At 31.5% G+C, this 15286-nt stretch overlaps 1 protein-coding gene across 12 annotated transcripts in view; it reads right to left on the bottom strand.

Annotated features, from left to right (window-relative positions):
- Positions 1–15286, bottom strand: part of ADGRL3 (adhesion G protein-coupled receptor L3) — a 982472-nt gene that overhangs the window by 149979 nt on the left and 817207 nt on the right. For all 12 annotated transcript variants that reach the window (XM_056802666.1, XM_056802677.1, XM_056802672.1 and 9 more), the window contains 4 exons: positions 12668–12851; positions 11599–11721; positions 8053–8261; positions 7178–7354 (listed from right to left, as the gene is read on the bottom strand). In XM_056802666.1, coding sequence (XP_056658644.1) covers positions 7178–7354; positions 8053–8261; positions 11599–11721; positions 12668–12851 — 693 coding nt within the window. The remainder of the gene's footprint in view (positions 1–7177; positions 7355–8052; positions 8262–11598; positions 11722–12667; positions 12852–15286) is intronic.

Below are 15286 nucleotides of genomic sequence, written 5' to 3'. Positions count from 1 at the left end.
TTTGTAGAAAGAGTATTAAAAACAAAATCTTTCTTCTCAATTGAGCAATATTCCTTGTTCAACTAGGAATTGATCCCACAAATTCCCTGTTGAAAAACCTCAGATAAATCACTACTTGTCTGTTCAGTAATTGGTATTTTTCCCCACTTAAGACAGAGATATATAGCTACACTGATTAAGAAACCAGACGGCTATCAATCACCAAAGGAATGAACCAGAGCTTTACCTCACTATTCTAATAATTAAAATACAATCCATAACTCATGGGACTTCTAAAGAATTATCTTCATACAATAGCACACCACCTTATTCTCCTACTTAGACACATACATCTGTACCCTTGAGTGGCTGTAATTAAAACTCTATAGCTTTATAATGTTTTTTTTTATGGATTTAAAAGAAGTGCTATTCACATTAACCTAAAGTTAGAGGTGATTACATAGCACTGAAGGGGGTACATTCTACTATAGACAGACAGAAGAGTTTAATAAACATTTCCCCTTAAAATCTGAAGTCCTACAGTATAATGATGACTGCATCAGTAAACTAGAAAGACAAAATTGAAAATAGCCTTTAGAAACCTACTAATTTGTGAAGAAAGAATTAGATTTCTTTTTGGCCAGAAAAGGCAAAACTAGAAAACATTGAAGCAAATTTGGTTTAGATATGTGATGGGCAAGGCATAGGAATTGTGGGGGAACATTTATAATAATTAGAGCTACCAAAAAGGAGAATGGGCTAACTACCTGAAGGGATAGGCACTGGCTCACTTGAGGTGTCCAAGTAATAGCCAGGTAGACATTTATCAGGGATGTCATAGGGATTTGTGTTCTTGTCCATTCCAAATGAAATAGCCTCTGAAATCCATTTCAATTCTAAGATTCAGTGAAGCACTGACCAGTGTGATAGCCATGCTTTGAAAAATCATGGTATAGAATATCTAATGATTTCTATTTTGAAAAGTCAGTTTGGATAGCCCAAATTTTAGGCTGCATTTTTCCCACTGGTATTTCTATGTGAACTGAAAAGTATTTTAGATTAAAACCTACATTCCCAAAAGTCAGTCCTTTTATGTCTACCTTATCATTTGCTGGGGGAAAGAGATCTTTTTTTCTCTTTTCTCTGGCAAGTGGTAACATGCAGAAACATTATATTTCTCTTCTGAACCTGATAGAACCAGACATTAATCTTCACCTTGAATCTATGTCCTTAATACTTTATTGATTCAAAATGTTTTTAACTCTTAAGAATTGCTATTCTTAGTTAGTTAAGTAGGATTTATATTGAAATTATCAAGGTAAGTAAAAATATCACTGTTCTATGAGACAAATTGGAAATTCAAGTTTTAAGTAAACAGTGAGTACATTTACTACAAAGCCTTAAACACTACAAATCTTCATAGATTAAGGATATTCATTTTGAATTAATAGTTAATTGGATTTGAGTAAAAAACAGTAAAAAGTTGTTTTTTTACATGCTAAGTAATCCTGGATAGTTCATGAGTGTTATATTCTTATATGAGTGTTATCTTCTTATATGAACTCTTTTCTCACATACATAATGAAATAGGAATAATTTTAAGTCATTTTTGTTCAAAGATACTTCTTTTCTGTCTTTTTCAGTTAACAAAATTTGACTGTTCCTAGTACTCTCAATGAAATTGTCTTAGTGAAATAGGGCATTATCAATTTGGTTTCAATATTTCCTAAGCAATTAATGACAATTGAGTAGGCTATGCTTCATTATCAGGTGAACATCTAGTTCAATTTAACATAAAAAAAATTATTAAGCACTTACTATGTGCCAGGTATTAGGGATACAAATAACAAAGAAAGTCCTTGTATCAAGGACCTTACAATCTTAAAGGAAGAAGACAATGAATAAAAGGAAAATAAAAGTGGAGCGAGGAGAGGAGAACAAAGGAAATATAGCTTTGTGCAGCCAAAGCCAAACAAAGGTATTGTCAGAAAATGGAATTATGAGGAAAATTCTGAGCCTCTAAAAGAGGGTTTGGGGAGGAGTTGAGACACTTCTCAGGAATGCCATAGAGATTTGTGTTCTGGACCATACTGAGCTAAATAGTCAAAGAAATCCATTTTAATTCAGTGAAGCACTGACCAGTATGATAGCCATGCTTTGAAAAATCATGGTATAGCATATCTAATGATTTCCATCTTGAAAAGTCAGGTAGGATAGCTCAAATTTTAGGCTCTTCCTTTAAGTCCTCCAATCTGAGGAGAGACACAAATTGTGTTCAAATTGAGAAGATGTTGAGTGCCCAACCTGAGTCAATCTTCACAATGTAATTGCAGCTATTTAATGTACTTTTCCTTCTAGTTGCTTAGATACATTATTCAAAATAGAACAAAAGGGGGAAACAAACTCTTCTGTGGCCTTTCTTTAGCTTTGGTGAAATCTGATCAAATGAAAGTGAAGAGATGTTTGAGACAGATTTAATGGAAAGATTTAATGGTGGACAGCATTTAATGGAAAGAAGAAAAATATTTAAATTGAAGATGAGAAGGGAACTCATAAAAGCAGGACTTCACAGTGTTAGAACATCTGTGGATATACTTACAATCACAAGTGGTTTCTAATCATAATATAACAATGGATCTAAGATCTCATTTGTCAGTTTGAATGCTTTTTATTCACTAGTATGGCACACAGCCTAAAGCCTCCTCATCCTACCAGATTCTTTTCCAAGTGTTTCTATAAAGCCTCCATAGATATTTCAATAAAAGTATATCACATGTGCATCTTATTCTTTTGATATTTCAAAAGTAGTATAGCACTCAGGCTGCCTTCTTGCTTTCCTTTATTCTCACTTTTCCAGCCATACATGTCCCTGGTTAAATATTTTCTGTCATTTGTGATTATGAGCACATTCTCATTTAATAGTATGTTTCAGCTGTACACCCATTATGCACATTTCAACTACCTCTAGTCATTTACCTTTAGATTTATTCTGAGTTATGGTATACCCTGATTTTTAGTCATAACATGTTTCCAGGAAGATCATGGAATTAAAAAGATGGGTCTTTGCAGCAGCAAGCCCCTTGTGATCACTGAAAGAATATGGAGAATGAGAGCTACCCCAATTTGAGAAGAGCAAATGTCATCCTGATTATTAAAATAAAGAATAAAGTACAATTTTCAAACTACAAGATCTTGAGTTTGATTGATTTCTAGCAACATTCTAGATGAAGGGAGTGGCATACTATTTCAGATGAACAACCCATGAGCTAAAAATGATTTTTTACATTTTAAGTAAAATTTTATTCTATTTTAAAATGTAAAAAAGAGAAATTCTTAGCTAGCAGTTCCTATAAAAACAAGCAGCACAACAACTTTGGTCCTTGTATCATAATTTACTAATCCCCTAGATCATAGTATCAAATAAATGCTTAGTGAAAAATGCAAAAAGGGATCTATGATCAGAAAACGTCAAAGGAGCATCACCCAAAACATGTCACTCCTAAATCTATTTATTATTTTTCCAGGGTGAACAAATGGTAGATAAGGATAACATACAAGATACAATTTACATAGAATTTAGCAAAAACATTTGACAAAGTATCTCATGCTCCTAAAGTGAATAACATGAAGACAAAAATGAAGTTATTCAGAATTAGTTAAATGGATAGACCTGAAAAAGACAGTTAAATTCAATTACTGTGATTACTGAATCTCCTGAAGTGGTTTTCATTGTTTGATTTTGGACTAATATTTCCAGTTGGATTAAAACCAACTACCATGATTTACTTAATTATAACTTCATATACTAGGAATTTTCAAACACACGACTATTATTGTTCATACTCATCAGAACTAGCTATAATAAGAAAAAAAAGATTACATGTTAACTGTTATGGTCTGACATGTTCCAGACATAGAGAATACAAACACAAGCTGAATGAAAGATGATCCTTGCCCTTAAAAAAGCTTACATTCTAATGAGAAAAAATAAGACATAAATAGGATCAGAAAAGGAGGAGGGGAGAGGGAAAGAAGGAAGGAAGAAGAATTGTAGAAGTCACATACAGATCTAAGAGAGAAGTGAAGGAGTAAGCATAGTTGGCTTGGCAGAGTTATTGTCCTGAAGTATTTTACGGACTAATATGTGGAAACAGGATTAGATTCCCTTCTGCTTCCTTCCATCTGGGAAACTAGCATCAAAGAACAAGCTACCATATACTTTGATATAAGAAAAAACATTCTGACAATTAGGGATATTGAATAGGAGAATGATTTGCTTCAGAAGGTAGAATGTTCCTATTTACTGAAGAGCTTTAAGCAATAACTTAGGCTATTTGGTATAATGTAGGAGGAATTTTTGTTTCCCTGGGAATTAGACTGATAACCGTATATTCCCTTTCAAATTTGAAATTCTGTGACTACGATTCATCTGTTAACAAAAGATTGAATGAGATGATCTAAGTATTTTTTCATCTTTCATTTAGAATTAAAATAATTGATTTTATTTTTATTCTGGCAAAAATACAATTAATATCATCCTAGAAATTTATAAGGTATATGAAACAAATATGTTATTAGAAAAAGGTATTCTAAAAGACATTTTAAAAAATGCTTCTTAAGTCTTAGTGAATCTGCATAATTTTGGTTGTATTTTTTTCCTAAAACAAGTGATTCCAAGAAAATATTTAAAACTTTGGTTTAAATTGATGGAATAGAATATTAAAAAAAACAACAAAAATTAGAGGTCCTAAATAAATGATAGCTATTCTTTTGGTTTGTTGCTGCTACAAATATAGTTGATGTATGTAATGTTAGTGTGTGAACTCAATTAGGACTGGGGTTATTTTATTCTTTTCTTTGTATTATTAGCACTTAGCACAGTGCCTGCTATATGATGGGCACTTAATAAATGCTTTTTGGTTGATTGTCAAAAAAAGTAGTGTTCTAACCATAATGCTAGAAGGATAACAAACCAGTGTAAAAGCCCTAAATTTTAACAACTTAGGAAAGAATTATGTATTTAACAAGGATTGATCAGAAAATACAGTTATATGGCAGAGTAGATAAAGTTTAGATTAACATTTTCTATCATAAACCACAATAAATTAAAAATGGACATATGACTTGAATTTAAAATTCTATCTTAAAATTTTTTGAAGCAGAACACATAACTTTAATAACAATTGGGAGATGGTAAATTCTTAACCAAAAGAATAAATCAGAAAAGACAAAACAGATAATTTTGATTACATGAAATTGAAAAGCTTTTGCCCAAGAAATTGATTTGTCTAGATAAAAGGGAAAAGATCAATTGGAAAAAATACTCTTTTAAATTCAAATATCTGTGATAGGGGTCTGATATCCAAGTTTTATAGGCAACTAATAAAAATTATATAAGCCCGAAAGATATTAAATAAAGAAGGTAAGAACAAAGAAGTCTTTAAAGAATTATAAATTTCTAACAATTGCATTAAAATGTTCCAAAGTAATAAGAGTAAAAGAACTACAAATCAAAATAATCCTGATTTTTTTACTTCATTAACCTAATTTTTTAACTCATAAAAAAATGGTAAAAATGGCAAAAGAGAAGAATAATGAACATTCCCAAGTTGTAGAGAGGTAGGAACACTTAAGTTGTTGATGGAGCTATGAATTTGAACAATCATTTTTAATTTTTTTATTGAAACATAGCTTTAATTAATCTATACAAAGGGACTTGCAAATGTAGAAGTGCTCTTTGAATATCCTATAAAATCCAGTCAAAATGCTATTTAAATCAAAGTTAATATTATTATTAACTCATTGTTCTTTTTTCAGGGGGAAGCTAGGTAGTAAAGTAAATAGATCTCTAGGTCTGGGTTCAGGAAGACCTAAGCTCAAATCCAACCTCAGACACCCTCTAGCTATATGGCCCTTGGTAAATGACTTAACCTAGTCTTCTTGGTTTCCTCATCTATAAAATGAGTGAGAAAAGAAAATGGCAAATCATTTCAGGATCTACAAAGAACAACCCAAAAAACATCACAGAGTTGGACATGACTGAATGATGAAACAACTTTTACAACATTCACTTTTCAATGGAATTTAGCTAGAAAAGGTACTGGTAAAAAATCCTTATCTACTTTCTATTATATTATTTAATGAATTAATTAATTTATTTTGAGGCATACAGGCTTAAATGACTTGCCCAGGGTCACTGTATAAGCATTCTTGAAATTAATTTAGAATAATGCAAAAAATAATAATAAATATATTCTTTGACCACTGGGAGGGATATTGATGGAAATGGAGTTGATATAAAAGGAAAAATATCAATAAAAATCCATTAAAAAGGGTTTAAATAAACTTTGATAATACTCTAAAACCTTAGTCAATGGGTATTATTTAATTCTCATTTTGTTTTACAACAAATGATTCTATTAAAATAAATTAAAATTTAGAAATTAAAGAATATAATATTTGAAAAGAAATAGAGATGAAATAGTAAGATTACAAAATTAAATATTATATTCTAGGAAACTGATCTCATTAACAGGTATAAAATGCTCATGAACAAAACAATTAAATAATTCCTCTGAACAGAAAAATTTGTCATTTCCAAAACTCATGCAACTATATAAATTTTAAATAACATAATTATTTAAATTAAATAATGCTCATACTCAAGTTATTTTACTCATAATTTAAGACAAAAGTTCTATAATCTCATTTATTGAAAAAACAATTAAAATAACACTTTTGTTTTATTGACCTAGGAATTGTTTAGATGAACCAAAAGTATACTTGGACAGTTCACAGAGCAAAGCAACAAAATTGAAAGAAGTGTGGTGTATTACATCTCTAAGCAAACTTTATAGAAATAAAATTATTCATTCTGGAAAACAAAAAAAGGGAGAATGATTCCCTCAATATCAGTTTTGTAATATGTTAGATCAGATTTTTATGGAGAAAACGAGAGGGCTATTCAAAGAATCGGCAAAATGATCCAGATTAGAAAACCGGAAGAAATTCCTGAACAGAATAATGGGAAAAAAGAGCACACATCTAGCCATTCCTGATTTCTTTTTGAGAAATTACAAGCAAGAATATTATGTATTCTTGTATAGTGATTAAGATGAAGTGTCTGAATGTATATTGGATTAGGAAGCATACAATCTTCTCTCTAGCCATAATATTGTAAAGTTTTATAGTATCTTACCTTAACTTCCACATGTGCCATCAACACAGCAAAGTTGGTTAGGTGATTACAAGAACACGTAGTGTGTGTTTTATTTGTTGTCAGTAGGCGACAGCCTTGTGTTGACCAATAGCCTGTCATTGTGCGCTTGGAGTAGCTCCAGAATGAACAGTTAGGGTTGAAATTTTCCTCTGATTGCTACAAGGAAGAAATTTGCAAAGCAAATAACTTTTACATAATAAAAATTAAGAGGACAGATTCCAACTTTTTCTCTAATGATTCTAGTTTTATTTTATATGTGTAATGTATAACATATCATATAAGTTAAATATATAGACATTAATCTATTCTATGATAAATGGGATCATTTATTTTTCTAATAACAGAGTAGGTCTTCTAATGATTCATTTCAATGGTAACCAAATTTATTTACTACCATCATGTCTACTTATTTAACTGGCAAAGTAGAGAATTAATTGCTCTCTGCAATTAGCTTTGGTAATTTGCTAATATCTCATGGTAGGAGAAATTTGTCTTATTCTTCTGAAGATCTACCATATATAACGTTCATCAGAGTTATAATAAAATAATTTTCTATATTATTTACCATATTGTGTTTTTTAAAAAAAATAAAACATTTGCTAGTCAAATTAATGTCCAACTTATAATGTGATAGAAAGTATAAAAGAAAAATGTTCTCCCCAAAATAAACTGCTTAAAAGGGGGAAAAGGCAGGAACATAATCCATAGCTACTGAATTTGTCAAGGAGTATAAAACAAGAGCAATTTTTAAAAAAAGAAACAAATTGAATTTTAAAATTAGTTTTATAAACAGAATTATAAAAATGCAAATAAATTTGTTAATCAAAATAAATTTACACGTGCTGTTATCTTACCTTGATATGTTTGACAGTAAACACTACTGGATCAGCCAAATAAACTTTATTACTAAACTCTTTGTTTATTGCTGCTGTAATAACAGGGGAATTGACGATGACAGAATGATTGGTGGACATTGCCTCTGTTCCCAACTTCATACTGGCATTCTCCGTGGACAAATAAGGACCCAAGTTGTTATACAGGACAAAAGCCACTCTGATCTCTCCTAAAGTAAATGTGAATTTGAATTAAAGGTTGGATTTAAATGTTGCTTAATCTATTTGGTCTAGTTAGTTTTGCTAGGTTTAATTATCATTAATTAATTAATTATTAAAAAACAAACTTTAAAAAACTTCTATTTGATTAAAATTCAGTTATTTCCTCTTAAACTCTTTTTTGAAAATTTTCAGTTTTTAACAAAACTGCAGTTAAACCTTTGTATTAATTTGTGCCAGGGAAGTTAATAGATGTCTAAAACATAAAGAAAAATAAACTATTATCACAAAATGTTTTGCTGACAGTGACTCTTTCCTTAATGCCCCTTTAATCTAGTAAAATTATTCATTCAAATTTACCAGGAACATAAGGTCATAGAATTAGAGCTTACAGGTCATTTAGTACAACTCTCTCATTTTTTGTATAAGGAAGCGATCCAGGGATTTTAAAAGTTTTCCCTATTATCAGAGAGTAAGTAATTGACAGAGCTAGGCTTTGAACATTAATCCTTAGGATCCAAATCCAGTTACTGACAATACCTGACACAAACTCTCATTTTGTTCTACATTGCCTCACTGCCAATATAAGGTGTGTGGAAATAGTAATGATTCTTACTTTTCCCCATTAGTTGCTAATTAAGAAAGAAAACATTTCTAATTTCACAATTGCTTAACAAATATATAGCAAACATTGGCATCTTAAAAAATGAACAACAGCCATAGTTTTAAAGGAGCCAGAGACAAATAATCCACCTGAAATAATTACTTAATTTGAAATACAAAGTCCTTTCCATCTCATAACACAAACCACGTTAGGTGGCCCATAGATATTTGTTGAATAAAATTGCCATTATCATGAAACAGACTATACTGTACACTGGAAGGAGAATATATTCAATAAATAGGTGAAGACATTTTAAAAAATCAATTTAGTTCAGCAAATATCAAGTTCCTACGTAGCCAGGTATGCTGGCTATTTAAATTTTCAGACTTTCTCACATGCTTTTCAGGTAGTATTAAATCACCAAACTAATCAAAAGTAAAATGGTTAAATGGAAGTTCTGCCCATGTTTCAGGCACATCTTGGATTCACTCTCTTTGATTTGGAGTCAGGATGGCATGGTTTCAAATCATGCTTTATTAAATTAGTGGCTACCATGTTCAGTAATGTTTTGTTCATCTCTCTTAGCTTCAGTTTCTCTATCCTCAAATTGAAGTCATTGGTCCAGATGATCTATGATCACAATCCCATACATCTAGAGATCAAGGAAATCTCAAAAGACCATTTGATTTGCCCTTGTCATTTTATAAAACAAAAAACAGAAGCTCAGAGATGTATAGGCAGTTGTCTAATGTTACCACCAGATATGGGATTTGAATTCAAGTCCTCTGACTTTGGAGCCAGTGGTCTTTCCCCAGTACCATGCACTTTTAGGTTTCTTCTAGTTCTAAATTCTTACTACCATAGGTTGATCAAACTTATGAAATCATCCAATTCTAACTAAATTCATAGCATCAATTAAAAAATTATTTAGGCTACCCAATGTTAAGAGTTCACATCATACACAAGTTACCCAAGATCTTTCCTTCTAAGCTTTTAAATCCATTTTAGTGGTTTACTGTTGTTTTATGGGCTGCATTAGAATGTCAGATGGTTTTGTTTAAATTCATGGGTTATTGGAGTTGGGTAGAAATAGGATAAGGTGCTTAGGTAAAAAGCTTAGCTTTGACTTCAATACAGACAGCACACGATTGAGTGATTTTTAGATATGCTGCCTCAGCCTGTTACACAGAGAGCATCTGGAGAAATCCTAGTTGCACGTGATAATTTTGTTTAGCCTAACTATTGTGACCTGAGCAACAAAGTGCTGATGAGAAGAGTATAATCTTTACTTCTTATTCATACGTATATTTCTAGATAATGACATTTTGCTTATATCTCATTTTATAGGTGACTACTTCATTGACAATAGGTACAATAATCTTCCAATTAGTCAACAAATAAGCATTTATTAAACACGAACTATGTGTCAGACTGTGTTCTAAACACAGAAGGTACTAAAGTAGGCAACAATATAGTCACTTCTCTCAAGGAGCTCCCATTCTAACTAGGAGACTAAATGCAAATAATTACATATATACAAGATATTTATATCTATCTCTAGAAATAGTCAGTAGAAAGAAGGAATTATCATTCATCCTAGCTGAGACAATAAATGAAAAAGAAACCAGAAATATATAACTGCAATAAATATATTCAGAGGACTGTTTCTTAGAAGTAGCAATAACTTCAAAAAGGATAAGTAAAAAAAGGAGGAAAAAGAAGAGAGGAAAGAGAAAAAAATCACTTTGACTTGACTTGAAATAATCAACTCTACTGTATATTTTTATAAAATATGATCAATCCATTACTTAATAAGCATTTATTAAGCACCTTAATTGTGACACACTTAAAATAGTATAAAACAACATTTAATAAAGAATTAAATTGTGTTAAATAGGTTAAAATTGCATCTAACCAAAAAAAAACTTGGAAGTGAAAAAAGGCAATGTTTGACAAGGGTGGAACAGTAAACAATTGTGCAAGAGTTTGTTAACATACTGTGCTCAGAATCCATCTCATCATCTGCCCCACTGTTGTTCTACTTATCCTCTCATTGGGGAACAGACTTTGAAAAAATCATACATGCCTCAGGATTTGGGGCAGGTCATCTACTCAGTCCTAAACCCATTGCCTTGCTGTTAGCTTGTTATTATTAGTTAATGAGCTGGTACAAACTTTTGGAGTCTATTCAAATGGTCCCCTGATCAGGCCATGATTCATATGCTATCCAGTTTTCTATTGGAGAAATTCTGCCATCTTCTCTGTTATCACAGTATTAAACTCCCTTTTACCTCCTGTTCTGGGAATAGTAATTAAAATAATAATTAATAAGTAAATAAAATAATTAAAAGAATAAAAAAACTACCATCTTTTCAAGAAAAGATATGTCAACTGTCTGCAAAATAGAGCCATTTAGCATCTCTCTTACCATTCAAACCAAAACTCCCTTCCCTGATGATCACTTTGTTATACTGGTATCTTTTCTTACTAGGCTTACATTCCCACAACTTATCACAGTGTCTAGTACAAAGTAAGTGCCTAATAAATGCTTTTTTATTTTAGTATTTATTCATGTATGCATTCATTCATTTATACATAGTATAAATGGTAGTTTGAGTGAGGTAATGGTCAAGTTTTGAAGAATAGTGGGAAAATAAAGGCAAAAGGTTAGTCAAACTCCAGAGGGCTGAATCAACTGATGAAAAAAATTTATTCCAAAAATCTTTAACAGAAAGTTAACTTACCATTTCGGCCATTTTGTTTCAAGGTATTTGCAGAAAGCTGTATAGTACTTCCATGGCCTGTGTTTTCTGGAAATTTTAGATCTTCTAAATTCCCTTCTGTACTTAGCCTTGCAACTTCTAATTCTGTTAAAACATAAAAGGGTTAGAACAAGCTTAATATACGCTGAGAACTAAGATTTTTAAAATTAGATGAAGTAAATATTTGCTGAAATCTCTAAAATATTTTAAATTTATAAACATAGGGATTATGAGAATTTATATTGTACTTGTCAAACTTCCAATGGCTTTTATTAATTTACAAAGTGCATAACCCCATGCTCTCTTAAATATAAGCACATTTTAAAAAAAGCAATAAAGTATATTACTTCAGACAAATTCATAATATTAACAAGAATTCATAAGCATCAAAAACTTACTCTAAAAGGTGAAAATTTTGCCATTGGCTAGAAAGGTATTCTAAACAAATTTCTATTTGAGAAATGAGTTTAAAATATAAATTATGTTTGCCTTATTGAAAGGCATATTTTCATTTTATATTTAAATTTGAAAAGCTAAAATAAACTTCATTAACATCTCCAAAACAAAATTGTCATCTGTCTCCTCATAAACAGTTAAAAGACTTATTTCTCTTTTTTTTGGTGAGAAAAATATCACACAAAGTCTATGTAATATTTATTGGCTTTACTTATAAGCTTTATACCTGTATTTTGAACCAAGTTGAAGAAATATCCAGTACTCACCTAATATAATACTTATTGAAACTTCTATTTTTAAGAAGGAATAAATATCTTATATAATACTATATTATAAACTGAATTAAGTCCCTTCACTTGAGATGAGCTTATTCTACTTTGTCCAGTTTGGGAATGAATTCAAGGTGCTGTATCTGAAAATGAAAGTTTTCCTATAAACAGTTATTAGCAATCATGATTCACTCTAGAAAATTAACCATATAGAACCAATGGGAGGGGGAATAACTCTTGGAAAACCTATGGCATATCTTTTCTTTATCTTTCCAAAAGGAGGGAGAAATTAGCTTTTTTTTTTTTTAATGACGAGGATCACTTACGAATATTATTTGTGTTTTCCCTGACTATGTCTGTCTTCAAAAGGTTATCAGCCAGCACAAAAGCACTTTCCTCCACAGTGTCAAGTAACATGGTAGCTGCACGCAGCTGATCACTTGTCGTGAGGTCTCGCCATGCATTCAAAGCCTGTGGCTGGAGCAGGTTGTTAACTGTCTCAACCATTGCCTGCAGAGAGGAGGAACAGAATGACAGAGGTCTCCAGTGAGCCCACATGAACTGTCAGACATCTGAGAGTACATGCTTCCCAGCAAGCAGGGCACAGCAGTGAGCACGACTACAGCATTGTCCTATCTTCCCCTGTGACATGCTACAGCTGAAGGACTCATTATTTTCTACTGTAAACCCCATTTGAGTCTTTGCTAGGCAGAGGGAAAACCTGCTTGTATTTTGAATGACAATAACAGAAGACATACTTGATTCCTAGAATCAACAACTCATGCTTCCACATGATTGTGATCACTAAAACTAGAGGATACTTTAAAACTGCATACTTTTAGATTAAGGGAAAGAATTCTTTAAAATAAGCCCAGAAGGGGAAATATTTATATTTTCCCCATATAGCAGCCCCCCCTCTCAAAATGGTGCCCCTATATAACCAATCTATTTAATATAAGAACTACAAAGAGAATAATTCTTGGTTCCATTCCAAATAAGCTAAGGACTAGCTAAACACATAAGTCTTTTTAGTCAAATAGGAAAACATCAGAATGGGGAAAATATCACAACTTATAAACTATAAGAAGTTTCCTATGCGTTGTATGCCTATAGAAATTTTTATGCATGGTTATCTACCATGAGGTTCATTGACAGTAACACCGTACTATATATATACATATAGTCCTCAGGTGTGTTTTTTTCCTTGAAAGAATCAGCAGGTATATTCACATATAGAGATGAATTACCACATTTCACATTTTCATCCATATTTCTGTGGTTGCAAGGCATCTGCTTCCTGTGGTTTGTTTTGAGCTCTAGGTTCCAAATAAAAGTAAATCTACTTCCACTAAGTTGTACTAGAGAGCTAATCTGAGCATATAAAAAATTTTCAAATTGCAAAAATAGAAGATATAATTCCAAGACAATTATTAATGAACTGATCACTAAGATCCAAACTAGCTAGCCAATGCAGGAATAAGTTCTAGATGGCATATGAATGTTTTTCAATGAGGCTGAAGTCAACTCTGTATTTGTCAAAAGTGGGATGCGATAGTAGAACTACCCAAAGCAAAGAAGCATTTTCTTCCAGTTGGTATGTTCTTATTAATTAACTACAGACACCAAAGTCTGTTTGATAATGAAACACATTGGCTGTAAATTAACACTAGCTTCACTGACTAATTTGCCTTTTGTTAAAAATTGTCTTTCTTGACAATTTTCCAGATGCTAAAAGCCCTGGTCACAAACTGCCACTGCTGCCACTGCTCATTATTCCTTCTGAGCAATTGCCCCAAAGACCATTCATTGATTACTTAATTCCATTCAGCTTTGGAATTTTTGTCCTGATTAGTAACTCAGTCAGAGCAAATGCATATGGATCACTATATCCAGCCACTCGAAATGCCACACCATACCTTATATTCCATCCAATTATCTAACTTGGTCATCTTCCTGACATCTACCTTACTCCCCAAATAAATACTAAGTTCCTACCTTTTAATCTTTGCAAATAGTAATCAAAATATTATTATTGCTTTTATAAAGGGTGTGTCAACTGAGCCAATGGCTCTCTTTAACATCACTTTGACTTTCCAAAGGAAAAAAATCCCCAAACCTTCTCTGTTCCATGTGTTATCTCTAGTGTCTGCACACAGTAAGCAATTAATAAATGATTTGCATTCATCCTTTCTTGATCTGAAGAAGGTGTAATTCAGAGAACTAAATAAAGACCGAATCTGTTTATTCTTAATACTTAATATTTTAAAAATTACTACAATTTTAATGCAAAGACATAAGATATATGCTTCCTTTAGATAAAATGAAAAAATAACTGATGTCAGAATTATAGTGGCTGGGTTCAAATCTCAGACCTTATATCTACTGATATGGGCTTCAATTTCTTCATTTCTAAAAAATAATGGGATTAAACTAGATGAACTTCTAATGTTTTTGCCAGTTCAAATCCATGATCCTACAGAGTTTTTCACTTGGTTGAACAAATTAACCAATTTGACTTAATAAGACCAGCCTATTTTGACCATTCAGAGTATGTGCAATTAGGGTCCTGTTATTTCTCCAGTCCTGCCACTTTAATCTTTCTTTGGCTGTTCTCTAGCTCCCATTCCCTGGATTATCAAAAACCAATTAATCAGTCACAACTTCCCAATTATAAAATAATTTTTCACACTTATAGGATGTATCTCATATATTAGGTTTACAGAATATATTATTCAAAATAAAATACTGTTAGATAGGGAGCACAAGTATCATCTCTGTTTATAAATGAAACAACTGAGGTTAAGAGAGGGAAAATGAATTACTAATAATGATGGATCAAATTATATGTAAAAGTCAGGAATTGAATTTATTCACTTTTTTGTTTTCCTTATGCATTTCTATGTCTATGTTCTAAATGTTTATCCATTTATATGTTTCTATGTTCT

Source organism: Monodelphis domestica, chromosome 6, assembly GCF_027887165.1.
Source record: "Monodelphis domestica isolate mMonDom1 chromosome 6, mMonDom1.pri, whole genome shotgun sequence".
NCBI lineage: Eukaryota > Metazoa > Chordata > Mammalia > Didelphimorphia > Didelphidae > Monodelphis > Monodelphis domestica.
Note: the sequence above shows the minus strand (reverse complement) of the source record. Positions and strands in the feature narration are given on the sequence as shown.